The sequence below is a fragment of the Nannospalax galili genome, unplaced genomic scaffold (genome assembly GCF_000622305.1).
Source record: "Nannospalax galili isolate Female #2095 unplaced genomic scaffold, S.galili_v1.0 scaffold664, whole genome shotgun sequence".
Lineage (NCBI taxonomy): Eukaryota > Metazoa > Chordata > Mammalia > Rodentia > Spalacidae > Nannospalax > Nannospalax galili.
Window position 1 is genome coordinate 4,907,882 of NW_008354274.1, and position 25,092 is coordinate 4,932,973.

Here is a 25,092-nt window from a genome sequence, read left to right on the forward strand (position 1 = left end):
CATGCACGAGCAGAGGCCCAAGGCCAAGTTGGATGTTGTTCCTCAGGAGCTATTCAACTCGTTTTTTGACAAAGGGTCAAAAAACAGCACCTGGGAGGCAGAGACAGGTGGGTCTTTGTGAGATTGAGGCCAGTCTGGTCTACAAAGCGAGTTCTAGGCCAGCTGGGGCCACAGGAAGACCCTGTTCTTTAGAGATAGAATCTCACTCTGTGTAGCCCAGGCTGCAGTCTTCCTGACTTAGCCCCCTGAGTGCTGGGATGACAGGTGTTGAGTCATCATGCCCATCCATTTATATGAAATTTTTTTCTTGTGGGGGGGTGTTTTTTTTGAGACAGAGTCTCCCTGTAGTCCCAGCTGGCATGGAACTTGCTATGCAGACCAGGCTGATCTTGAAGTCACAGAGATCTGCCTGCCTCTGCCTCCCAAGTGCTGGGTTTAAATGTGTGTGCCACCACACCAGGAATGAGACTTCTTGGAAAATGTTTGTTTTTGAGACAGATCTCATGTAATCTTGGATGACTTCCAAGTTGCTACACAGCTGATAACCTTGAGCTTCTGATCTGCATGCCTCTGCCTCTAAGGGCTGGGATTACAGGCCTGTGCCACACTGGCTACACGTAACTTAAAATAATCAGAATGGGGGTGGGGCACTAGAGAGATGACTCAGAGGTTAAGAGCACTTACCGCTCTTGCAGAGGACCCAAGTTCGGTTCCCAGCACCCACATGGTGGCTCACAAATGCCGGTAACTGCAGCCCCAGGGAGATCTGATAATCTGATGTCCTCTGTTGGGCAAATGCACAAACAACCCCTACCCATATATATATAATCAGAAAAAAATCTAGCCAGGTGTGGTGGCGCATACCTTTAATCCCAGCACTAGAGGCGCAGAGACAAACCTGGTCTACATAGAGAGTTCTAGGTCAGCCAGGGCTACATAGTGAGACCCTGCCTCAAAAAAACATGGAAAACAGGGCTGGAGAGATGGCTCAGCAGTTAAGAGCACTGGCTGCTCTTCCAGAAGACCTGGGTTCAATTCCTAGCACCCACATGGCAGCTAACAACCATCCATAAGTCCAGTTCCAGGGTAATCCAATGCCCTCTTCTGACCTCTGTGGGCACTGCACAACATGGGTGCACTTACACACATGCAGGCAATACACTCATGCACATAAAACAAACAAACAAAAACTCTGGAAAACAAAAAATGGGGGCTGGAGAGATGCTCAGGGGTTAAGAGTACTACCTACTCTTGCACTGTGGGCATGTTTCCCAGCAGCCACATGGTGGCAAAAAGCCGTAACTCCAGTTACAAAGGATCCGATGCTCTTTTCTGGCCTCCACAGACACTGCACTTACATACATGTAAATAAAACATTTATACACATAAAATAAAAATAAACTAAAAGGGGGAGGGATGATTAGGCCATGCATGGTGGCATATGCTAATCCCAGCACAGCACTCAAGAGGCAGAAGCAGGTGAGTATGAGTATGATTGTGTAGTAAATGGCTAAGAGCAGATGGTGTGATGTAGAGGTAGGGGTGGGTAGGAGCCCAGGGAGGGTGGGACCACAAATACCTGGTGCAGAGGTTTGCGGCTTGGTGCAGAAGGTAGCTTCGTAGGTGTGTGATGTATTTGCCCAACTGCCCAACTTTAAACCTGTGCCACTAACTGCAAGTCAATAAAGCAGCTAAAAATATCAACTAACCAACCAATCACTCTGGGGCTAACTTCCCAGATTTGACCCAGACATTCTGTTCTGAGCATGAAAACATACCCACACCAAGAGCTCCAGTGTACAGGTGGGTCCCCAGAAACAGCTGAACAGGAAGCAGTAGAGACGAGTGCTTGCAACAGACCTGAAAACCATGAAGTATAAAGTACTGTGCCCCTTAGCAGACTACTGAGCTGGTGGAATGGCTCAGCATTATACTGCCTGCCTAGAATCCCCCAGTGAAGAGTTGGGGTGTGGCCCAGTGGTAGAGTGCCTGCCTAGAATCCTCCAGTGAGAGGCTGGGGGCATAACTCTGTGGTAGAGCACCTACCTAGAATCCCCCAGTGAGGGGCTGGAGGCATTGCTCAGTGGTAGAGCATCTGCCTAGAATCCCCCAGTGAGGGACTGGGAGCATGGCTCAGTGGTAAAGTATACAATATCTAGTAATACACAATAAATAAATTGCCTATTGCTGGGTGTGGAGAGATGGCTTTGGGTTGGAGAGATGGCTCAGTGGCTAAGAGCACTGGCTGCTCTCGAAAGGGACCTGGGTTCAATTCCCAGCACCCATATGGTGGCTAACAACAATACATACACTATACACATATTGTGTGTTTGAGTGCATTCCCTGCATGAATGCAAGCGCATCCATGTTGTACAATGCCACATCTGAAGAGGGTGTTGGATTCCACTGGAGCTGGAGTTATGGATGGTTGTTAGCCGTCATGTGGGTTCTGGGAATGGAATCTGGGTCCCCTGCAAGAACAGCCAGTGCTCTTAATGGCTGAGCCATCTCTCCAACCCCCTCACCCCCATAAATATATTTTTATTAAAAATGTCTATTGGTTGGGCCAGTAAGTTGGCTCAGCGGGAGTAAAAGTGCTTGCTCCCAAACCTGTTGACCTAAATTCAATCCTTTGGACCCATTCCTGCAAGTTGTCCTCTGATCCCCATATGCATGCTGTAAGTACATGCATCCTCCCCCCAAAAATATGTAATAAATATTTAAAATCAAAAGGTAAATATACTTTTTAAAAGAAAGCCTACTGCTTCTGATAGATCTGGCTGGGGCCTGACACCTGCATTGCTAACAAGTGTCCAGGTGAAGCTGAGGCTGGTTCAGTTAGGGATAGGGGGAGATCTTGAGCCCCCACCCCCAGAAGTGGCAGAAGACACAGCAAAGAGGGCACCAGTCAGGCCCCCACCTGAGTGAAGGGAGAGGGGTGGAGGTGGGCAGCAGATGCAGCCTCAGGGTTGTGGTCATGGGCAATGGTGGAGGGTCAGTCACCCTGAAGCCAACCTCCCTCCACATGGATGCCCAGCCCCATGTAGGGCCATGCTGGAATGCCCTGCTGGGGGTTGTCTTGTCTGCAGCTCCAGTCACCTGGTATCAGAATGTACATGACAGGTAGCAGTGGCAGACACCCAGAGGGGCCCATGAAGCCCATGGCCACCTGAGACTAGTGGAGCTGTTTGCAGAAATGTCGGGTCATCGGTCAAACCCTCACAGACGGCTATGCAAAATAACTACAATAAATAATTTCACAGACTGCAAAGCAGAAATGTTAATGTTTGCTGGAAAATACATACAACTTTTTCCCTTAACAAAAATACTGGCTGACAATAATACCACTTAAAAATCTTCTAGGCACTTGGTGTGGAAGGTGCACTGGCAAATGATTATTTTACTAACTGCTGCTAGTCTGGCCTCACACCAACCATCAGCATCACTGAGTCAAGAGAGATGCTGTGCTGGTATGCACTCACGTGGCAGTGAGTTCCAGTGTATTTCAAAATGGGAGAAACTTCATTATTAACATTGAAAATTCCCTTTGGCCTGGATCCAAAGGACGATGAGGTTTCTTTTAATAAAGCCCTTGGCTTTCTTGCTAAGTTGTTCAGAGCATTCTCGGTGGACATGGAAGAAGGCCAGGACCACGTAGGGCTTGTAAAGGAGCCTAAAAAACTGGTACTTAGGCAGCTGACTGGACAGCCAGGATGGGTGGGGGACACTTAGCTTTAATTTCAGCTTGGCTGTAGATTTTGGGGGGCCTCTGTGTGGACTTGTAGGTATGGCATAAAATTGCAGAACCTGTTTAGGGTAAGAGCTGCTGATTCCAAGTGCTGTCTAGTGGGCAGCAGGGTCCTGGGAACATCGTGACACTGGGGGCTGTGGTCACAGTCTTCACACGAGGTCTTCAGGCACTTCAGAGGGTGCAGTGGCAGGAATGGCTGCCACACACGGTCACTGTGCAATGGCTGTCGCCTGCATGTGCTGCAGGAGCTGCTCGCAGTAGGTGGCTGAGCGGTGTTTGTGGACCACGGCTTCTGTCTCCCGCACTAGAACATCTGGGAACAGGACACTGCCCTCCTTGAGGACTTCTGGAAGACAGTGAGAACCCGTGAACCCAGCAGCAGTGAGCTCAGATCCCACCTCATCACCATGCTGATGGCTCAACCCTAGAAGCTTCTGTTAGGGTACCACCAGCTGTTGGGCAGAACTGCAAATGGCCTTCCTGGAGCTATGGGCAGAATGTGGGGGTGTGAGGGTCTTACATGCCCTTGGGGCCTTGAGGGGCACTGGAATAGCTATTTGGAAGCACCAGAGTCTAGTGTCTGCTTTTTTTTTTTTTTTTAAATGACAGTGGGACGAGGGCAGTGGCATCGGGCCACCCTGTGGCTCTGGGCCTACTGTCAAGCAGCTGACCTAATGCTCCATGTGGCAAACGGGAAGACAGCAGCCTAGGGCAACAGCAGTGTGACTGGGCTGGATGGTGACCAGATGGCCTCTCCCTAGGACTTCACTTTGCTGGGAAGAACAGCTGAGAAATAAAAACTGCTCTGTTGTAAGGCCACGGGCACTTCACAAAGACGAAGTGTGCCCATCAGTCAAAAAAGGATGACAGTGTGTATGGTCAAGGAAAAAAAATCAGAATTACAGAAAAGCTGCCTTTGCCTCTGTAACCACGAGACAAGCGTTAACAGGTGTTGGTGTTTTTTCTTGTGAAGTAGCAGGCAGCTGGGGATGTGACTCTGTGGAACAGCACTGGCTTAGCATATAAGATGTCGCTAGTTTAACCTCTAGGACGGACAACAAAGTGAGATGCTGGGGGCAGAACCCAAGGTCCCAGCATGCCAGCATGTTGGGCTATACCCCCAGCTTCTTTTAAATACTTTTTATTATTATTTTAAAAAAATCATGGATGTATGTGTTGAGGGGTGGTTTGTGTACCTGAGGGCAGGTGACTTGTGGAGGCCAGAGATAGTCAGAGCTCCTGAAGCTGGAGTTATAGGTAGTTGTGAGCTACCCAATGTGGGTGCTGGGAACTGAAGGGTGAGCCATCTCTCCAGCACCCTTGACTTTTTTTTCTGAAACTATAGTCCTGCCTGGCCTGGAACTCACTGTGAAGACCAGGCTGGCCCCAAACTCAGAGGAATTCACTTCCTACCTCACCCTCTTGAGTGCTACTGTTGTCATTTTAAATAACAATTATTAAAAACTTCCTAGGGGTTGGGGAGATGGGTCAGCCTGTAAAGTGCTTGTTGTACAAGCATGAGGAACTAAGTTCAGATCTCTAGCATCCACGCAAAAAGCTGGGTGTGGTGGGGCACCTATAATCCCTGTGCTGGGGTACTGGAGACAGGAGGATCCTTGGAGGTCACTGGCCAGCCCGTCTAGCTGAATTGGTAAGATCTGGATTCAAAAGAGATCATGTCTTAAAAAAACTAAAGGGGGCGGGGCTGGAGAGATGGCTCAGCGGTTAAGAGCACTGACTGCTCTTGCAGAAGACCCAGGTTCGATTCCCAGCACCCACATGGTGGCTACAAACTGTCCTTAACTCCAGTTCCAGGGGAATCTGAAGCCCTCTTCTGACCTCTGTGGCATTGCATGAAATGGGTGCACTCACATACATGCAGGCAATACACTCAAATCACTTTCTCTACTCTTTTGGTTGATATTAGGTCATAGAGCATATTACCAAGTGGAAGGCTGGCAAGGTGGCTTAATGGGTAAAGGTATCCATTGCCAAGCCTGACAACCTGAGTTTGATCTCTGGATGGATGGTAGAAAGAGAACACTGATCCTCCTCTGACCTCCATATATGCTGTGGCACACATACATCCATATTCATATACACATAAGCACACAAAATAAAAATGTAAAAGAAGTGATAGAGGCTGACACTGGGGGCCTAGCCTCCACATAAGCACACGTGCACTTGTGCGTGCGCATGGGCACCCCCCCCCCGACATGTACATTCTCAACTAACTTCTCAGAGAACAGGATGCAGAGGCAGCCAAGCCTAGGGTACTCACCTAGGACAGCATCCTGGATGGTGCACTCGGGGTCATCCAAGTGGACCAGCAGCTCCCGGTACAGGAATTGCACACTGCTCTGATAGGATGACTTCCCATCGGAGCTTTGCACGCACTTCAGCCAGGTGAGCAGGACAGAAGCAGCCGCCATCCTCACATCATTGGACACATCATCCAGACGCTTCAAGAGCTCTGGGTGTGTGTGTGTGTGTGAGAGAGAGATCAAGGTATGATGATTTTTTTTGTCTTTTTGACAACAACAACAAAAAAAGCCCCAGCTGTCCTAGAACTCACTATGTAGACCAGGCTGGCCTTGAACTCACAGAGATCCGCCTGCCTCTGCCTCCCAAGTGCTGGGATTACAGGTGTGCACCACCACGCCCAGCAAGGTATGATGATTTTAAGCCATGGAGGGCCTTTGCCCTCAGAGTCCCAAGAACCCACCCCTCAAAGGGAGACTCCCCAGAACTGAGTATCCACAACTGAGCACAGACCCGTACTGCCCTGCAGCTGTCCCATCTTGAGGGACCTCTTGATGGTGAGACAGTCTCACACCAGTTTTTTGAGGAGACCACCCCTCTTTCCTGACTGACAACTGGCAGGAGGATGGGCCTGTCCCTGTCAGGCCACCTGCTACAGAAAACAAGTCTATCATTCCCAACAGGTAGAAACTTCTAAAGTGAGTGGTAAGAGTTTTTATTAAACGTACAATTTCCCCATATAACCAAAAAAGGCCATTGGAGTCAGGCATGGTGGCATACACCTGTAATCACACTGCTTGGTAAGCTGAGGCAGGAGGGTTGTCATGAGTTTAAGGCCCAGCTAGGTCAAACATTCTAGGTCATCCTGGGCCACAAAGCAAAATCCTATCTCAATTAACCAAAGGACGAAGAGAATCTTTGGAACCCTTCTGCAGTATGTACCTTCTGGAAAATGGGCATGCAGAGCAGTGGCTGAGCACTGGCCAGGGACTGTACCCACAGGCTGAATTTACACTGCAGGAGGGCACCCTTGGCCCCCAGCAAGGCAACCTGGCTTACTAAAAAGCAGGAAACATATCTCTAAACACAGTGTGGAGGGCCTCCCACCAAGAGCAAGGGCTTTGAAAGCCCAGTGTAGATCTACCTACTGACAGCCTGGGACAGGCAGAGGAAGTCACCCATTCACACTTCAGGATTAGGGAGGGAACTGAGTCAGACTTGGTCAGAGTGCAAGGCTGGCCGAGTTGTGAAACCTGAGTACAATGACAATGAGTACCCCAGCGGAGGGAGCCCAGGCTAACTTCAGAATTACATAGAACTGGTATTTCCCTGGCACCAACTTACAAGGGTGTCTGATGCTAGCTTTGAAAAGACTGGCTGCAGTGGATATTGCCCATTGGGAGCACCCCGTTACAGATTCAGTGTCTCACGATGGGTGTACCTGTACCCAGCCAGCCTGGTACATCCTTCCAATAGTTTCCTCATGAGCGCTCAGAAGCAGGAATGTGAAAATAACCACACATATTTGCTGTAAAACACAGGAGAAATGCCCAAATCCGTCCCATCTCCTGCTGATGCTGCTTCCCAAGTGGGAAGCTGCTACCCTGGGTAGCCAGCAGCAAACACCAGCCAAACTTGCTCAAAAATAGAGTCTTGCAGGCTGCTGGTGGGAAGAAAACATTGTTGCTAAGTAAAGAAAACAATCAGAAAAGCAGCTTGAGAGGACAGGTGGGAGTGACCGGCTTCCTCCTACTCAGAGGCAGTCCTGTGCTGCCTGTCTGAGAATCCTAGTCGGCCTTCAGCCCCAGGAAGTCCAGTCACCATCTCTTCCGGAACCACCCTCAGTTTCCTCTCTGGGGACTATGCCTCATTTTCTCTTCCCACCTTCTTTCTCCCAGCTGCTGTGTTCAGTTCATGAGTTTCCCTTTCAGTCATTACAGAGTGTATCTAAAGCACTTAGGATATCCCCACCACCACCCTTTCAGTCTCCAGTAGCTGAGGCTGGTCTTGAACGCTTGATCCTCCTGCTTCCACTCCCAAGGCTGGGATTACAGGTGTGTCTTCACACCTGGCTTTCTTGTTTTGTTTTGAGACAGGGTCCCATTGTGTAGACTTGGCTGGCCTAAGACCTGCAACAATCCCCTTGGCTCTGCCTCCAAATGCTGGGATTACAGGTGTGTGCAGGAAGGAATACCCGGCTTTTAACTTGCTTCTAAAGGGTGTTGCTTTTTTTTGGTCTTTTTTGAGACAGGGTTTCCTAGTAGCCCCAGCTGGCCTGGAACTCACTATGTAGACTAGGCTGGCCTTGAACTCACAGATATCTGCCTGCCTCTGTCCCCCGAGTGCTGGGATTAAAGGTGTGTGCCACCATACCCAGCTCTTTTAGCTTTTTGACAGTACTAAAACATTTGAAATCAGAACTGTGATGGATCTGCCCTTTTACTTCCTTTAGTGTCACTTGTGCTGATGACATCTGCCATCGGGAGCTATGTTTGCAAGCTCACCTTGAGAGACTGATTACCTCTGCACCCATTTCTTTTATGTTCCCTCCCACCTGTTGTCTGCCCAGTGATCAGTTCATCACCCCTCTGTTTCACCCACAGTGGTCGCTCCCTCACCCTGGTGCTCTCTGCTCAGGGTGGATCCACTGCCTCTGTGATCAGTGTTCTGCTCAGCACTATTTCTGTCTAGCTCCTGATGGAAGTCCCGTATCTCCTCTCCTGGTCTCTATCTCGGATCTGGGTCATTCTCACATCCCTCTCCTCATCTCTGTCTGATCTGCCTGGTGTTTGGACAGGCTCTGGTCCCAGGCAGGTGGTGAGGTGGTCCATCCCTCCTCACCAGCCTGCCCACCCCATCAGCCTACCTTCCAGGCAGAGGGCTTTCTCTTCATGTGGGGGTAGAAGCCTCACAGCACTCCATATTTTCACTCAGGCCTGGCCACAATTCATGTTCTGAGTGTGTGTGTGGGGGGCGTGTGTGTGTGTCTCTGTCTCCCTTATGGGTTGCACCCCAATTGCCCTGGAAGCACAGCCTGGCACCATCTGTGATCTAGCCCAGTCCTTCTTGCTCCCCATGCTGAGCTGTTCATTTAGGACTGGTGTGTCTCTCCCTGTTGTATATGGTCACCCAGCACCAACTCACCAGGAGTCAAAAGAGGCATTTTCTAAGATCTACTATAAAAAAAGTCACAGAACAACACCTTACCAGGGTAAACCTTGAGGAGTCTGTCTGACTCCATTGTGTGTCCAGAGGTCTTCAGGAACATATTGACAATGCGGCAGGAGACGAGCCGGGTGGTCTGGGAGTCGTCTTCCAGTGTGGCCAGCACATGTGGCATTAGGGTCTCCTGTATCTCCTGCACCTGTAATCCACAATCAGGTAAAAGGACATGGCTGGGAATCCTTCAATCTAGCTAGGAAAGCTGTGTTCAAATTTTACCTAGACATAGTAATCTTTTTTCTTCCTTTTCTTTTTTTGGTCTTTTTTAAAAGAATTATTTGTTTTGATTTTATGTGTATGAGTGTCTAAGTGTACCTCTGTCCTGCAGTGCTCATGGAGGTCAGAAGAGGATGTCAGATCCCTTGGAACTGTAGTTATGGATGGTTGCTAGCTACCATGTGAGTGCTAGGAATCAAACCCAGGTCTTCTGCAAGAGCAGCCAGTGCTCTTAACTGCTGAGCCCTGTCTCCAGCCCACCTTTTTTGTTTTTTGAGACAAGGTCTCACTATGTACCCCTGGCTGGCCTGGAACTCCCACTATGTAGACCAGGCTGGCCTCAGATTTACAGAGATCTGCCTCCTGAGTGCTAGGATTAAAGGCATGTACTAGCATGCTCAGCTCAATCTTTTTTTTTTTTTTTAATTAAAATTTTGTTGGTGTTGGGGCTGGAGAGATGGCTCAGTGGTTAAGAGCACTGACTGCTCTTACAGGGACCCGGGCTCAATTCCCAGCACCCACATGGCGGCTACGAACCATCCTTAACTCCAGTTCCAGGGGAATCTGAAGACCTCTTCTGATCTCCGCAGCATTGCACAACACGGGTGCACTCACATACATGTAGGCAATACACTCATACACATAAAATAAAAATAATAAAATATTTTAAAATTGTGTTGGTGTTGAAGAGCTGTCTCAGTGGTTAAGAGCATTTGCTGCTCTTCCAGAGGATCTAGATTTGGTTCCTAGCATCTACATGGTAGCTAACAACTGTCTGTGACTTCAGTTCTAGGGGTTCCTTATGCATTCCTCTGGCCTCAGTGGGCATTTCAAAACAAGGGTGCACTTGGGTGTGGGTGTGCCATGGCACATGTGTGGCAGCCAAGAGGACAACATGCAGTAGGGCGTGGTGATACATGCCTTTAGTTCTAGCACCTGGGAGGCAGAGTCAAGTGGAGCTCTGTAAGTTCAAGGCCAGCCTGGTCTACATATTGAGTTCAAGCCAACTGGATGGCTACAGGGAGACCCTGTCTCAAAAAGACCAAAAAAAAGAGGACAACATGCAGGGGTCATTTCTCTCCTTTTACCATACGAATTTCTGGGGGATCACTAGGCTTAGCAACAAGTACCTTTACCTGCTGAGCCATCTTGGCAGCCCTTGTTTTTTGCTGAGAGGCCAGGCCACATAAGGCAAGCAGACAGTATGGAAAGTACAAACAACTCAGCCAGGCATGATGTCACACACCTGTGGTCCCAGCTACCATAGGGAGTTTTAGGGCAACCTGGCCTACAGGGAACCTTGACTCGAGGGGAACAAAACACCACCACCACCACCAGGGGCTAGAGGGATAGCTCAGGTGGTAGAATGCTTGCTTTCTACCTGAGTTCAGCCCTCAGAATCCCCGTAAGAAAAACTGGGTGGGCAAAGACAGGATGATCCTTGGAGCTCACTGGCTAGCCAGAGATGTTTCAAAAAACAAGATGGGGGTCTGGAGAAATGGCTCAGTGGTTTAAAGGCACTGGCTGCTCATGTAGAGGACCTGGGAAATTCCCAGCAGCCACATGGCAGGTAAACAATATCTATAAATCCAGTTCTAGGGGATTTGACGCCCTGTTCTGGCCTCCTTGGGCACTGCACGCACATGGTTACATGTACATATATGTAGGCAAAACACATAAAACCAATAAAAAACAAAACCACAAATAAAAAAACAAGATGGACAGCTCCTAAAGAATGACACTGAGGTAGCTGACCTCTGACCTCCACACACTTGTGCGCACACACATATACTAGAACAAAAGAACTTCTTTCGCCATGCCAAAATAAAACCCCATGTGTAGGCAGCTCTGGAGGGTGTTGTTGGAAGAGGGAACAGAAGTTGACAGAGCAGGATGAGATCGGGAGGGAGTATTGTTCTGAAGGTAGGAGAAGCTGGGCAAGGATGCAGCAGGCCAGCCATCCAAGCTGGCATGAAGGTCGAGGCAGGAGGTTCACAGTTCAAGGTCGGCCTGGGCTACAGTGAGCTCAAGGTCAGCCCAGGAGACTTAATGAGATCCTATCTCAAAAAGAAAAAAAAAACACAAAAAAAGACAGGGCTGGGAGCATAACTCAGCCATACACTGGCCTAGAATCCCCCAGTGAGGGGTTGGGGGTATGATTCAGTGGTAAAGCACCTGTCTAGAATCCACCAGTGAAAGTGTGGCTCAGTGTTAGAGCACTTGCACAGCATGTAATGGTGGAGAGGCTATGGAGATACAAACAAAGTTAGATGCTGGTGTAAGGTTCCAGGAGAGAGACCAAGGAAAAGGGAGCGACTGGAGGGAGGTCTGTGAGTAGACTGAGGGTTTATTGAGACCACCAGGAGAATGCCAACTCTACTTGAGAAGTGAAAGGGACAGGGAGGGCGTGTGTATCTGTGCGCGTGCATGGTGAGCTGCAGGCCTCCTCTCAGCTGAAGGTAGGCACCTCCACTGAAGGAGGCATGGCAGGGACTGGCAGTGTGGCAGAGGCTCTGGGGTGAGGGCCTGGTGATGGTTACGACTGTGCTATATCTTTGTGAGTCTACAGGGTGGCAGCAACATGCATTTGAGCCACTCTCCAGGGAATAGAGGAGCTGCTAGTAATGGTTTTCTTCCTGGTAGAGTAAAAACAGGACTACAGGCCAAGGCTGAGGGAGGATGCCAGGAGCAGATGGGCTGGGACACCCAATGGGGAGGTGGAAGGAGGAGTGGGTTGGAGAGGGCACTGAGGAAGGTGTCTGGGTCAGGCTGTCACAGATTAAGCTGCATGGACACTGGTCTCAGTAGGGCAGGGGCCCTTGTTCGGCTTCTCCACTGTCAAAGGATAAATAAGAATTTAGTCAACAGTTAACTGGCTTTCTTTGCTGTTCTAGATAAATTCCAGATAATCTCACCAATTTGGTTTTAATTTGGTCAGTTGATTTCCTCAAACCCTACCTACCCATGGTGTACTGTGGGGGTCTAACTGCCTTTGAGAATTCTGGGTTAGGTAAGAACCTTCTGCTACCAGCAGGGGGCACTCATGCACTGCATGCCTGGCAGAGGCACCCAGGGTGGGTCTAGGATGGCAAAGGCTCATTTCCTGCGCAGACACATTAGCATCAATTCTCTGCAGGTCTCGGAGCCTCCTGGGTCTCATGTGATATTAACAAAGAGCAGAAGCTGGGCAGCTGGCTCCCAAAGACTGCATTCTTCCCTCCCTCCCTCCCTCCCTCCCTCCCTGGAACTTCTGGGGACACATCCAGGGCCTGGAGCGCACCTGGTAATGTGTGCCCCTCTCCCCAGTTCCCCTGACAGATCTGAAGTTATGTAAGGTACTCCCCACAAAGATGTGTGTGCTGAACACGGCATCTGCCTCTGCCTCTCCAGTGCTGGAATTAAAGGTGTATACCACCAAGCTCAGCTAGAATAAGTTTTTAAAAAATATTTTATTTTTTAAATTTTGTGTATGAGTGTATTGCCTAAATGTATGTGACTGCACCCGTGTCGTGCAATGCTGCGGAGGTCAGAAGAGGGCTTCAGATTCCCCTGGAACTGGAGTTAAGGACGGTTTGTAGTTGTCATGTGGGTACTGGGAATCAAACCCAGGTCTTCTGCAAGAGCAGTCAGTGCTCTTAACCACTAAGCCATCTCCCCAGCCCCTAGAATAATACATTTTTTAAAAAGGTAAAAAAGGGGCTGGAGAGATGGCACAGCAGTTAAGAACGCTGTTCTTGCAGAAGACCTGGATTCGAATCCCAGCACCCACATGGCAGCTAACAACTGTCTGTAACTCCAGTTCCAGGGGATCCAACAGCCTCTTCTGTCCTCCACCAGCATTGCACGACATGGGTGCACTTACCTACATGCAGGCAATACATGCATACATACGAAACAAAAATAATAAAAAGTGGGAGTGTAGTGGCACACACCTTTAATCTCTGTGAGTTGAAGGCCAGTTGGGTCTACATAGTGAGTTCCAGGTCAGCTGGGGCTACAAGGAGACCCTGTCTGAAAAAGTTCCCGTGCCCCAAATTAAAAGAAAAAAAAAAAATTAATAGGTTTGTGTGGCTAATGTGAACTGTTAACTTGACAGGATCTAGAACTACCTGGGAGACAGTCCTCTGGTATACCTGTGGGGGATTATCTTGATTAGGCTAATTGATGTGGGAAGACCTATCTTAATTGAGGACAGGCCCATTCCCTGGGTCTGGGTCCTGGACCATATAAATGGAGAAGGGGAGCTGAGCAAGCACTCATTGCCACTTACTTTTTTGTTTGTTGTTTTGAGACAGGGTCTCCCTGTAGCCAGCTGACCTGGAACTATGTAGACCAGGCTGGCCTTGATCTCAAAGAGATCTGTCTGCCTCTGCCTCCTGAGTGCTGCCTGCTTGACTTGGATACAATATGACCACATCTGATGCCCCTGACTCCATATAATGGAGTGTACCTTAACAATACATTCTTTTCTGTTTAGTTGCTTTTGTGAGGGCATTTTTATCATAGCAACAGGACAAAAGACTGAGATAGTTTGTAAACCTAAGGCAAAAAGACCAGATCCCCAGATCTTACAAGGAGAGGAAGGCTGTGACACCAGGGTAGTGAGGCCTGGGCCCTGGCCACCTGTCTCACAGGCACTGCCTCCCAGTATTTCCCCAGCTGCTACTTGATATACAGCCCTGGAAGATCTCATGGTGCCAGTGGACAGACAACTGGGACAGTCACAGCTGTCCCTACCTGCTTGGCTGACAGAATGTCACTGCTGGTGAGTACCCACAGGCACGATACAGCGGCCGTCCGGATGGCTGCAGCTGTCTTCCCTGCGTGCCACTGCAGGTTGGGGGCCAGGATGTCATTCACCACCATCTCCAGGTAGGCATGGAATTGCCTGGACAAAACCAGAGAGCAAGTGAGGAAGGGCAGACAGCATATCCTGAAGGATATGTTGCAGGTTCAGTAAACAAGTACACTGGGGCTTAGGAAGGCCTGATGAGACCCAAGGCCAAAGAACACCAACTGATGGAGAGAAGTTCCTGAGGATGGTCAGAGGCTTGTGAGAATGAACTGCAATCAGAACACAGAAATCATGACCTGTCCCCATATGCACCTGAACCCCTTCCTGTCTCATCAAGGCCCTGTGAAATCCTCAGGACCCTCAGCATCTACCGTGGGCCTGAACCCCAATACCATAGATGACAGGTGCCAACATTAATTCCAGTGGATTCAAGGACAGGAGGGAGCTGGGTGGGGTGGGCACATCTTTAATTCCAGCACTTGGAAGGCAGAGGCAGGTGGATATTTCTGAGATCCAGGATGGCCTGGGATACAGAGAATTCAGCTGGTACTATAGGGAGACTCTGTTTCAATAAACAAAACCCAAAATAAGGATAGGAGGGGAGCTAGCTGGTGAGGCCTGGTTTGCATACACCCAGCTAGGGTTCTGCTGTGTTTCAATTTCTTTTGTTTGTAACTAGAGACAGAACCCAAGGGCTCCGCATGCTAGGTGAAGGCTTCACCAACTATGCAACACCCCAGCCCTCAATGTGCTCCAGTGTTTAAGTGAAGAGCATCATGGCTTGTACAGATTCACAAGGACTGCTGATACTGAACTGACCCTAAGCCCCTCCCCAAAGTGGGCCCTGTGAAGTAGCCAGGTAAAGTGGGCTTGAGGGCCTGTGTGCAAGTGCTGCATCAACTGTAATGTGGTTCTTTGGGTTACATGGTGCCTCTTCCATTGTCCACTGAATCTGCCATCTGTAGGAAAAAAAACAAAAACAAAAACGCTGAGCGTGGTGATACACGCCTTTAATCCCAGCACTCGGGAGGCAGAGGCAGGCAGATCTCTGTGAGTTTGAGACCAGCCTGGCCTACATAGTGAGTTCCAGGACAGCTGGGGCTACAGGGAGACCCTGTATCAAAAAGACCAAAAAAAAAAAAAAAAAAAATAGGGACTGGAGAGATGGCTCAGTGGTTAAGAGCACTGACTGCTCTTGCAGAGCACCTGGGTTCGATTCCCAGCACCCACAATGGGTGGCTCACAACTGCCTAAATCTCTAGCTCCAGGGGATCTGACTCCCTCTTTTGGCCTTCACAAGGAACCAAACACGTAGCATATGCACGCACGCACGCACATGCGCACAAAAAAAAAAAAAAAAAAAAATCTTAAAAAGAAAAAAGACAAACGTTTCTAAAAAGGAAATTTGCCCGGTGTGGTGGTAGAATCCTTGAATCCCAGCACTCTGGGAGGCAAAACAGGCAGATCTCTGTGAGATCAAAGCCAGCCTGATCTACATATTGAGTTCAAGACCAGCTGGGGCTACAGGAAGACCCTGACTGAATAAAACAAAAAATAAAACCACAAAACAACAACCCCCATCCCCACAAAACTTAAAAAAGTCATTCTTACACAGATTTCACCAGGCCAGCTTAACACAAAGCCGCCATCAAAGACCTGCCCCTCAGGTCCTTCCTCACAGACCACCCACCCATGGCCTTGCCCTGCCAAGAGTGCATGCTGACTACTCAGGAGTTGCCCTCCTCAACACTGCTGGCTCAAGATTTTCTTTCTTAATTAATTAATTAATTAATTAATTTTGAGACAGGGTCTCCCTGTAGCCCCAGGTGGCCTGGAACTCATTATATAGATGAGGCTAGCCTCGATCTCAGAGATTCACCTACCTCTGACTTCCAAATGCTGGGATTAAAGGCCAGTGCCACCATGCCCAGCATTCTTTATTTTTTGAGATTGGGGTCTCATGTAGCTCAGGTTGGCCTCAAACTTCCTATGTAGTGAGGATGACCTTGAACTCCTGGTCCTCCTGTCTCTACTTCCCACGTGCTGGGATAACAGGTGTGCATTACTACTCCCAGTTTATGTGGTGCTAGGGATAGAACCCAGGGCTTCCTACATGATAAGCAAGTGCTCTACCAACTGACCCATATCCTCGGGCCCCAGTTCATGATTTTCGCATGAACTTTGACTCTGAGGCTTCCAAGAGAGCTGGTGGCAGCGTTTGGGGAGGGCTTCCTGCAGCTTTCATCTTGCATTTTATGGCTACCATTTTATAATCTAACTGTTGCTATTTTTCAAACCTTTTCTGCCTATATAATAATTATTTCACTAAACAGCTAATTTGAATAATTGACTTTTCTGCATACCAACTTCATCCAGACAGGAGTTGGAAGTGCTTATCTTTGAGAACCTGGCTCAAACCCCATAGCTTCATTGTGGGTTGGGAGTCACCAATCCTCAGAAACGCAGGGCCACACCAGGGCCAGCCTCTGTACATGCCTGTTCAATGGCCTGCTACCAAGGAGTTCATTAATATCTTTTTATGGTCCCTTCTCCGCCCTGAGGTCTTTGCAGACAATCAGGCAACAAAACTTCCTGCAGTGTGAGGGGGTGGTAGCCAGCAGGATGGCACGATTGCACTGGAAGGGGGTTAGGTTTGAATGACCAGGTCACTCCCCCAAGGAATTTTACAGTTTGTTGGCCACACTCGGTGATGACAGAATTGTTAGGGGAGAGGCAGGGGAAAAGTGGGGTCTCAGGAGCTGACATGGGGCAAAACTGTTAAGGGTCTCTATCTTTAAAAACCAGGACCGTGATGGGGCGTCTGGCTGGGGTGGGACACAAATGACTTGGGTATCATTCTGCTGACTGAACCAAGGATGGAAGTATTTTAAGAGCAGGGTGTTTGTGTGTGTGTGGTATACATGTGCATACCTGTGTGTGTGTGTTTTTGTGTGTGTATTCCTCAGGACAGCTGAATTTCTAAATCTGCCCACTGCACACTCCCAGGTCCCTCCCAGGATGAGCTGCTAGGTCTTAGGATGAGCTGCCGGGTCCTGGGGCATCTGCTCCGCTCCTTCCAGGCCTGTTCTTTCCTAAGCTTTGTTCATCTTTCCCTTACTTCAAAGCAATAAAACTGGAGGCTCTTTGGTTGTAATGCTGCCTCAGAGTTCTTTGGAGATAACAGATATCTCTAAGCCTTCACCATCAATGCTAATTCAATCAGGTCTGTTAGGTCTGAAAGGCACCAAAAGGCTTTTAAAACCGAGAACAGTCAATACACAAACCATTAATAGTTAATGTGCCCTAAAACTTCCTCACTTGATGGAATTTTAATGACCCACTAAAGTGATGTTGATTTACTGTTCTGTGTTTCTGTGTCGTACTCATCAAGTTCACTGTTTATCCAACAGGGGTGGATACTGGGGACACAGACCACCAGGGACTCAGGCCACCAAGAAGCTTGCCCCTTGGACCTCAGAGTGGCCTGTCCAGTGCAGTGTGGGACGATGGGGGCCCTGCCCAATGCAGCATGGGGAGGTGGGAGCCCTGCCCAGGAGAGCGTGGGGAGGTGGGGCTCTGCCCAGGAGAGTGTGGGGAGGTGGGGCTCTGCCCAGGAGAGTGTGGAGAGGTGGGGCTCTGTTCAGTGCAGGTCGGGAGGTGGGAGCCCTGTCCTGAGCAGGGTGGGGAGATGGGGTTCTGCCCAGTGCAGGGTGTGGAGGTGGGAGCCCTGCCCAGAGCAGGGTGGGGAGGTGGGAGTTCCTATCCAATACCCAAGTGGGCTCTGCACAGACCTGAGAACTGACCTACCCCTGAGAGTCGACAGTGTCCTTTGGCCTCAGCAGCACTGTGGACAGGATGGAGAAGAGCTTCAGGCGCATGTGTGGGTCTGTGGTGGGCTGGAGACAAGCCCTCAGGGTGGGGAAGACATGCTGTAGCACTTCTCCCACAGCAGGGCCTGGAGAACAGAGAGAAGGGGCTGCAATAAGCTGCTGGCTTCCCAGCTTCTCTGATGGAGCAGAAGACTGAGGCAGGAACAGGTGCACTGGAAGGCACCCTGCAAGTTATGCAGCTCACGATTGCTGATGTGACCATCAGAGGACACCAACAGAAGGATTTGACCCCAGAATCCCCTTATCAAGTGACCAGTATGCTAATGTCCTGTTTCTGTTTAGTTTATACTTCCTAAATTCTTTTCAGGCTAGCCCCAACTCCTCAAGGCAGTCTTCCTGCCTCAGCCTCCCAAGTGCTAGGATGACTGACACTCACTCCAAGCTTGGGTATTTACCTAGATTCTGTGTGTGTGTGTGTGGGGTGTGTGTGTGTGTGTGCACGCGCGCACCACGCAGGCTGGAAATCAACCTTGGCTGTTGTTTCTCTGCAGTTATCATTCACCTTTTTTTTTTGTTTTTTAATATTTTATTATTTTTATTTTATGTGTATGAGTGCTATGCCTACATGTAAGTAAGTGCACCCATGTTGCACAATGCCTGAGGAGGACAGAAGAGGCTGTCGGATCCCCTGGAACTGGAATTATAGACAGTTGTTAGCTGCCGTGTGGGTGCTGGAATTCGAATCCAGGTCTTCTGCAAGAACAGTCAGTGTTCTTAACCACTGTGTGATCTCTCCAGCCCCTTCATCCACCTTTTTTGAGACAGAGTCTTGCGCTGATGTGGGAATTGCTAATTAGGCAAGGCTGACTGACTAGTGAGCCCCAGGGATCCATCTGTCTCTACCTCCCCAAGTGCTAAGATTACGAGTGCATACCATTACAGCTGGTTTCAATTTTTTTGTTGCTTTTTTTTTTTTTTTTTTTGTAAATGAGGGGTCTGGGAATTCAAACTCAGGTCTTCAAGAGTGCAAGATGAACTATCTTCACAGTCCATACTTCACCAAATTCTTAAATCTAAAGTCAAAGAACCACCAAAATACCAAAATAAATCAGAGCATGTCCACCCTTTGCCTGAGCCTTGTGGGTAGTGTCCTCTTTTAGACTTAGCAGTGTGGAAAAGAGACAGCATCCACCTTCCCCCACTAGATCATGAAGACACAGTGCAGCCTCTTAGATGGGAGCTTGTTGCCTCGTGGCTGGCACTGCACAGTCTCTGCAGTTGGACATGCACAGTAACTCATCAGACAACTCCCCCCCACCCCCCAACACTTTCTGGACATGCTCTGCGCCCTAAGCAGGACTTTGCACTGAAAACATTTTTTTAGTCTGGCATGGTGGTGCACTCCTTTAATCCCAGCACTCAGCAGGCAGATCTCTGTGAGTTCGAGGCCAGCTGTGGCTACAGGGAGACCCTGTCTTAAAAAGACCAAAAAAAAAATTTTTTTTTAACATAGTTACTTTTATTTTATGTGTATGAGTGTTTTGTCTCATCACATTGTATACATTCGATGCCTGTGGAGGCCAGAAGAGGAGTCAGATCCCCTGAAACTTGAGTTACAGATGTTGTAAGCCACCACGTGGGTGCTGGGAACTGAAACTCCTTCCTTTGTAAGAGCAAGCAGTATTTTTTAAAAATTATTTTTATTTTATGTGTATGAGTATATTGTCTGAATGTATGTGAGTGCACCTGTGTTGTGCAATGCTGCGGAGGTCAGAAAATGTTGGGGACCCCTGCTGTTTAGGGTAGCAGTCTCCCCATGTCTGGATAGCCACAAGCTGGCTCGGCGCGAATGGGGAGGTTCCCCTTCTCAGCGGGGCGCCTTCTGCTCTCCTCCCTGACTTACTTTTGAAATGCCCATCACAAGATACATGCCCTCCGGCACAGGAGCTACCAGGTTTTAATCAGGTGTTGTCTGATAGCCTGACAGAAGCCCACCGCCCTATGTAAATGAGGCATCCTAAAAGTACCTATCAGCTAAGGCTTTTACCACTACCCCTACAGTATAAAATATCCTGGTTTCCCCCAATTAATCGGAGCTGGATCACTAAGACTTGGAGCTGAGCTGAGTCACTGAATAAAGGGGCTGTACCACTGACTGAGCTGAGTTCTGTGTCTTACTGCCTACGATCTAGCCTCCCCGGGGGGCGCTATCCTTCCGTCATCCGTGACCCAGCAGCTGATGGGTCCTGAACTTAGAGAGAGAGTGCATGGGTGAAACTGAGGCGGAACTCGACCGGGCCAGCCCTGGTAGCAGAGACCCACAGAGATGCGGAGAAGCAGGGACCCGCCAGCAACGCGGAGCAGACGAGCCGCGGGACCCGCTGCTTCCCAGGTACACGCAGGAGACGCTAGCAGCTGGCGCCCCGAGATCCCCGCACGCCCATAAGAAAAACGCTTTTGATTCCCCTGGAATTGGAGTTAAAGACAGTTCGTAGCCGCCATGTGGGTACTGGGAATTGAACCCGGGTCCTCTGCAAGAGCAGTCAGTGCTCTTAACTGCTAATCCATTTCTCCAGCCACAGAGCAGCCAGTACTCTTAACCTGAGTCCTCTCTCTGGCTCCACAGTTTGCTAATTCTACTACTGCACAATACCCTCTAAACCTTCCGTCTTTTGAGACAGTATCTCAAACCCTGTGTTCAGTGCCTATAAGATGGAAACAGGGAGGCTGAGGGAGAAGCAGCTTTGCCCACCTGAAGCTGAGTGGGTCTGGGGAGGAGAAGGAAAACAACCCACAATGGGGAAAGGAGCCACTGGGCTATTAAGATGAGCAGGACCCTTCCAGCATGGCCGAGGCCAGGGGACTGCTCAGAGCAGCACAGGTGAGAGCCAGGGGCTTGTCAGACTGTCAGCATCAGTGGACAGCTGTCTGGAAATTCGTGGCTGAGAGCAGCAAGCCCGGAGGAATAAGTCAAGCTCCCATGCAGTTTATTCATAAAAGAGAGGATGAGCAAGAGAGGAAAGCAGAGATTCAGTCCCTGGAATAGCTGTCAGTTATTGGCCTCTGCAAGGTTGACATACCAGGCCTGAATACTAGTGCTTTAAGGGACTGCCTCTCAAGATAAAATCCACCTAGTGAGGGGCTGGGGCAATACCACAGTGGTTAGAGTGCCTGCCTAGCATACAGGAAGTCCTGCGTTCCATCCCCAGCACTGTATAAACCGGGTATGATGGTGCATGTCTATAATCCCAGCACTGGGGAGGTGGAAGCAGGTGGATGAGATGTTCCAGATCATCTTCAGCTACTGTGCTGGATAGCTTTAGTGTCAACTTGACACACCTGGGTTGAGAGGGAGCCTCAAGTGGGGAACTGCCTCTACTGGATTGGCCTGTGACCATGTCTGAGGGGCATCTTCTTGATGAGTGATGTGGGAGTGCCCAGCCCACTGTGGGTGGTGCCACCCCTGGGCAGGTGGGTCTGTGTTGCATAAAAAAGCAGGCTGAGCAGGGGCCAGAGAGCAAGCCTGCAAGCAGCATTCCTCCATGGCCTGTTCTCCAGCTCCTGTCTCCAGGTTCCTGCCCTGAGTTCCTACCTTGGGCTCCCAGATGAACTGTGAGCCAGGATATGTAAGCTAAATAAACCCTTTCCTCCCCAAGTTGGTAGTGGTCAGAGTATTTTTGTCACAGCAATGAAGAAACAGACTAGGACAGCTACTATATAAGTTTAAGACCAGCTTGGGTGGCATGAGATCCTGTCTCAAACATAAAACAAATTCACCTGGCAAAATATGCTTCATAGCAGTGCAAGTCCAGCCTTCCTGGGGACCAGGTGCGGGACACGAAGCTGCACCTGTAGCCTCCTGCTTCTGTTTGTGGGTCCTGGCTCAAGCTATAGGGTCCTAGGTTCTACTTTGCCACTGGTCAATACATAGAAGCATGGATGCTAGGGATCAGGTCTGACACCATCCCCCACCACAGTGCTATTGTCTCCATTTTGACAAGGATGGGAGGAGGAGCTCAGTGGCCACAAATGAATCATCCTCGAACTTGTGGTCCCTAAATCTCAGGAGTTGAAACAGGCCAGATTCCAATGGCCCACACTGTGTTTGTTCATGTGCATACCCTACCTCCCAAGGTGCCAAGAGCCCAGAAGCACAGGGCTCAGGGGATGATGGGATGTGGCCCCCAGAGGGAGGACTCCAGGATCTGGGCCAGTCTGAAAGGAGAGTTGGCTGAGTGCATATCACCCTGTCTGTGGCAGAGCTAAAGGCCACATGAGAGCAGTCTTCAAGCCATGCTGGAATCCTGGCAAAGCCCCTACTTGCAGCCAAACTGACTGTGGTGGGCCCCACTGCAGTCTACCTACGGCAACAGTGGGATCAGTTGTGGTCCCAAGGGGTGTGCTGGGACTTCCCCACAAGAGGAACTTATGGGCCCAGAGGCACTGATGTCCAGCTCAGAACATGGGATGTTCTGTGGCAGGAGCTCACTTTTCTGATGTTATTTCTTTTTGAGTGTATATACATGTTAATGTGTGGGTATGAACTTATGTGTGCATGCACATGGGAAGCCACAAGTTGTTACTGAGTGTCTTCCTCAATTGCTTTTTATCATTTTATCTTTTTTTTGAGATAGGCTCTCATTAACTCGGAATGGATTCATCTGGACTGGCTAGTCAATAAGCCACAGAGATCCTCCTGTTTCTGCCTTCCCAGCACTAGGATTACAGGGATATATCGCTGTACCTGACTTTCTTCTATGGGTTCTGGGGACTGAACTTGGCTCCTCATGCTTGTGCAGCAAGCACTTTACCGATGAGCCATCTCCCCAGCCACTCTGGTCCCCTCTGCCTTCTGAACTCTCCGTGTTCTAACACACTACAATGAGCTACACTTTCTGGCTTAAACATGAACACTGCACTGTGTCACCTGTCATGCTTGGTGATGAGCGTGGGAAGGGGAGTGCTGTGCCTCTCACATCACGGCCTCCCAAAAGCTGGGGTCTTGGGTGGGATTTGTGAAGTAGGCCACTTGGTAATAAAAATGTTAAAAATCAGCCAGGTGTGGTGGTGCATGCCTTTAATCCCAGCACTTGGGAGGCAGAGGCAGGTGGATCTCTATAACGTAGAGCCAGGCTGATCTGTATAGGCAATTCCAGGTCAGCTGGGGCTACAGGGAAACTTTATCTCAAAAAGTTAAAAAACTGCTGGGAGCGGTGGTGCACACCTTTAGTCCCAGCACTCGGGAGGCAGAGGCAGGCAGATCTCTGTGAGTTCGAGGCCAGCCTGGTCTACATAGTTCCAAGCTAGCTGGGGCTACAGGGAGACTCTGTCTCAAAAATAGACAAAAACAAAACAAAAAAAACACACTAAAGCACTCCTACCACAGCCACCCAGGTGTGTTGGAGGCCCAGGCTTATAATCCCAGCAGTCAGGATATAGAGGCAGGAGGACAGCAGGTTCATGACCAGCCTGGGCTCGAGTGAGTTCAAGGACAGCTTATGATAATTCTCCCTCATGAGGTGGACATGCTTCTTTGCTCTCAGCATGCTGCTCTACCATGTCACCAACAGGTAGGATTACCGCCCTGGAGGTGGGTGGGGCAACTGCTCCTGTGGAAGAGAAGCCCTTACGTGCTTTAACTTCCTGTTGGTATATGGGCCACTTCTGACTTCCATTATTAAGTTATACTCTGCTGGGGTTTGGGGGTGCTTAAATGTTTTATTTTATTTTATTATTATTATTTGTGTGTGTGTGTGTGTGTGTGTTTGGTACACATGTAGAGGTCAGAGAACAACTCTGTGGAGTTGGTTCTCTCCTTTCACCTTTACATGGGTTCAGGAAATCAAACTGAGGTCACCAGGTTTGTGGGGCAAGCTTTATGTGCTGAGCCATCTCATCAGCTCCCTTAGGTGCCTATCTTTTATCAAAACTAGCATAATGTTCTTAGAAGAGCGTGAGTGGGACAGCTGAACAGAAGGCTGTGAATACTCTGTTCTAAATGCACTATTCCAAAAACTGCCCACAGGGGAGTGCTAGCCAACAATGCTGGCAGTAGCCCAGGCATCAGCTTAGGCTCCTAGGTCAGGCTTGTTATTTTTGGTTCAATATTTTGGTTCATGGATGAACAAGTGGTACCCTAAAGCTTCTAGCTCATGTCTCTGGGATCTGGAGGTTAAATTCAGATAATTTTATTTTTTTCAGACAGAGTATCCCTATAGCCATCTGGCTTGGAACTGGAGCTCTCTATATGACCAGGCTGGCGTCGATCTCACAGAGATCACCTGCCTCTGCCTCCCGAGTGCTAGTACTAAAGGCTTACTAACTCTTTGATTCCCTCAAGGGTTAGGCATGGAGCCAGGACCTTGTGCATAATGGGTAAGCCGTCTACCACTAAACTACAATCACAGCCTATGGTTTGCTTTGAGATAGGGACTCACATTGTCCAGAAAATCCTCTTCCTCCTAAGTGCTGGTGGGCATGAGTCACCACACTGGCTCATATGCTACTGGCTACATCCCATCTTTGCATACAATATGAGAACATGAGCCCAAATAAAGCCCGGAGTTGTGACTGTCCTAAGAACTCACAGAGATCCACCTGCTTCTGCCTCCCAAGTGCTGGGATTAAAGGCCTGCACCACCATGCCTAACTAATCTTTCCAGTTTTGTTCTCCTGGTTCTCCCCCTACCCCCGCCCCTTTTTATTTTGAGACAGGGTCCTGTTATGTATGTAGCCCAGGCTGTCCTCCAAAGTGTGATCCTCCTGCCTCAGTCTCCCAAGGGCTTGGATTAAAGGCATGCACCATCACACTGGGTTTATGCAGTGCTGGGGATGGAACTCAAACTTCATGTAAGCCAAGTGAATACTCTAGCTGGTGAGAACTACTCTACCCACTAAGTCACAACCTTGGCCTCATCCCTGCTGCTGTTGTTCATATGTCACACCCCCAACAGGGAATGGTGGGGCCACTTAGGGTGGGCCTGGGGAGCAGTGAGAAGAAAGGCAATGATGGCCCA

At 49.3% G+C, this 25,092-nt stretch overlaps 1 protein-coding gene across 2 annotated transcripts in view; it reads right to left on the reverse strand.

Annotated features, from left to right (window-relative positions):
- Positions 1-3,265: 3,265 nt before the first annotated feature.
- Dnaaf5 (dynein axonemal assembly factor 5) overlaps positions 3,266-25,092 on the reverse strand; it is a 47,763-nt gene continuing 25,936 nt past the window's right edge. The window contains exons 9-13 of one of the 2 annotated variants that reach the window (XM_008851447.3): positions 18,054-18,201; positions 14,189-14,339; positions 9,221-9,377; positions 6,033-6,224; positions 3,266-4,094 (exon numbers count right to left, since the gene is read on the reverse strand). In XM_008851447.3, the coding sequence (XP_008849669.1) occupies positions 3,961-4,094; positions 6,033-6,224; positions 9,221-9,377; positions 14,189-14,339; positions 18,054-18,201 (782 nt within the window). In that variant the 3' untranslated portion in view covers positions 3,266-3,960. Of the gene's footprint in view, positions 4,098-6,032; positions 6,225-9,220; positions 9,378-14,188; positions 14,340-18,053; positions 18,202-25,092 lie in introns of both variants that reach the window. The other variant, XM_008851446.3, reaches the window with a different exon arrangement.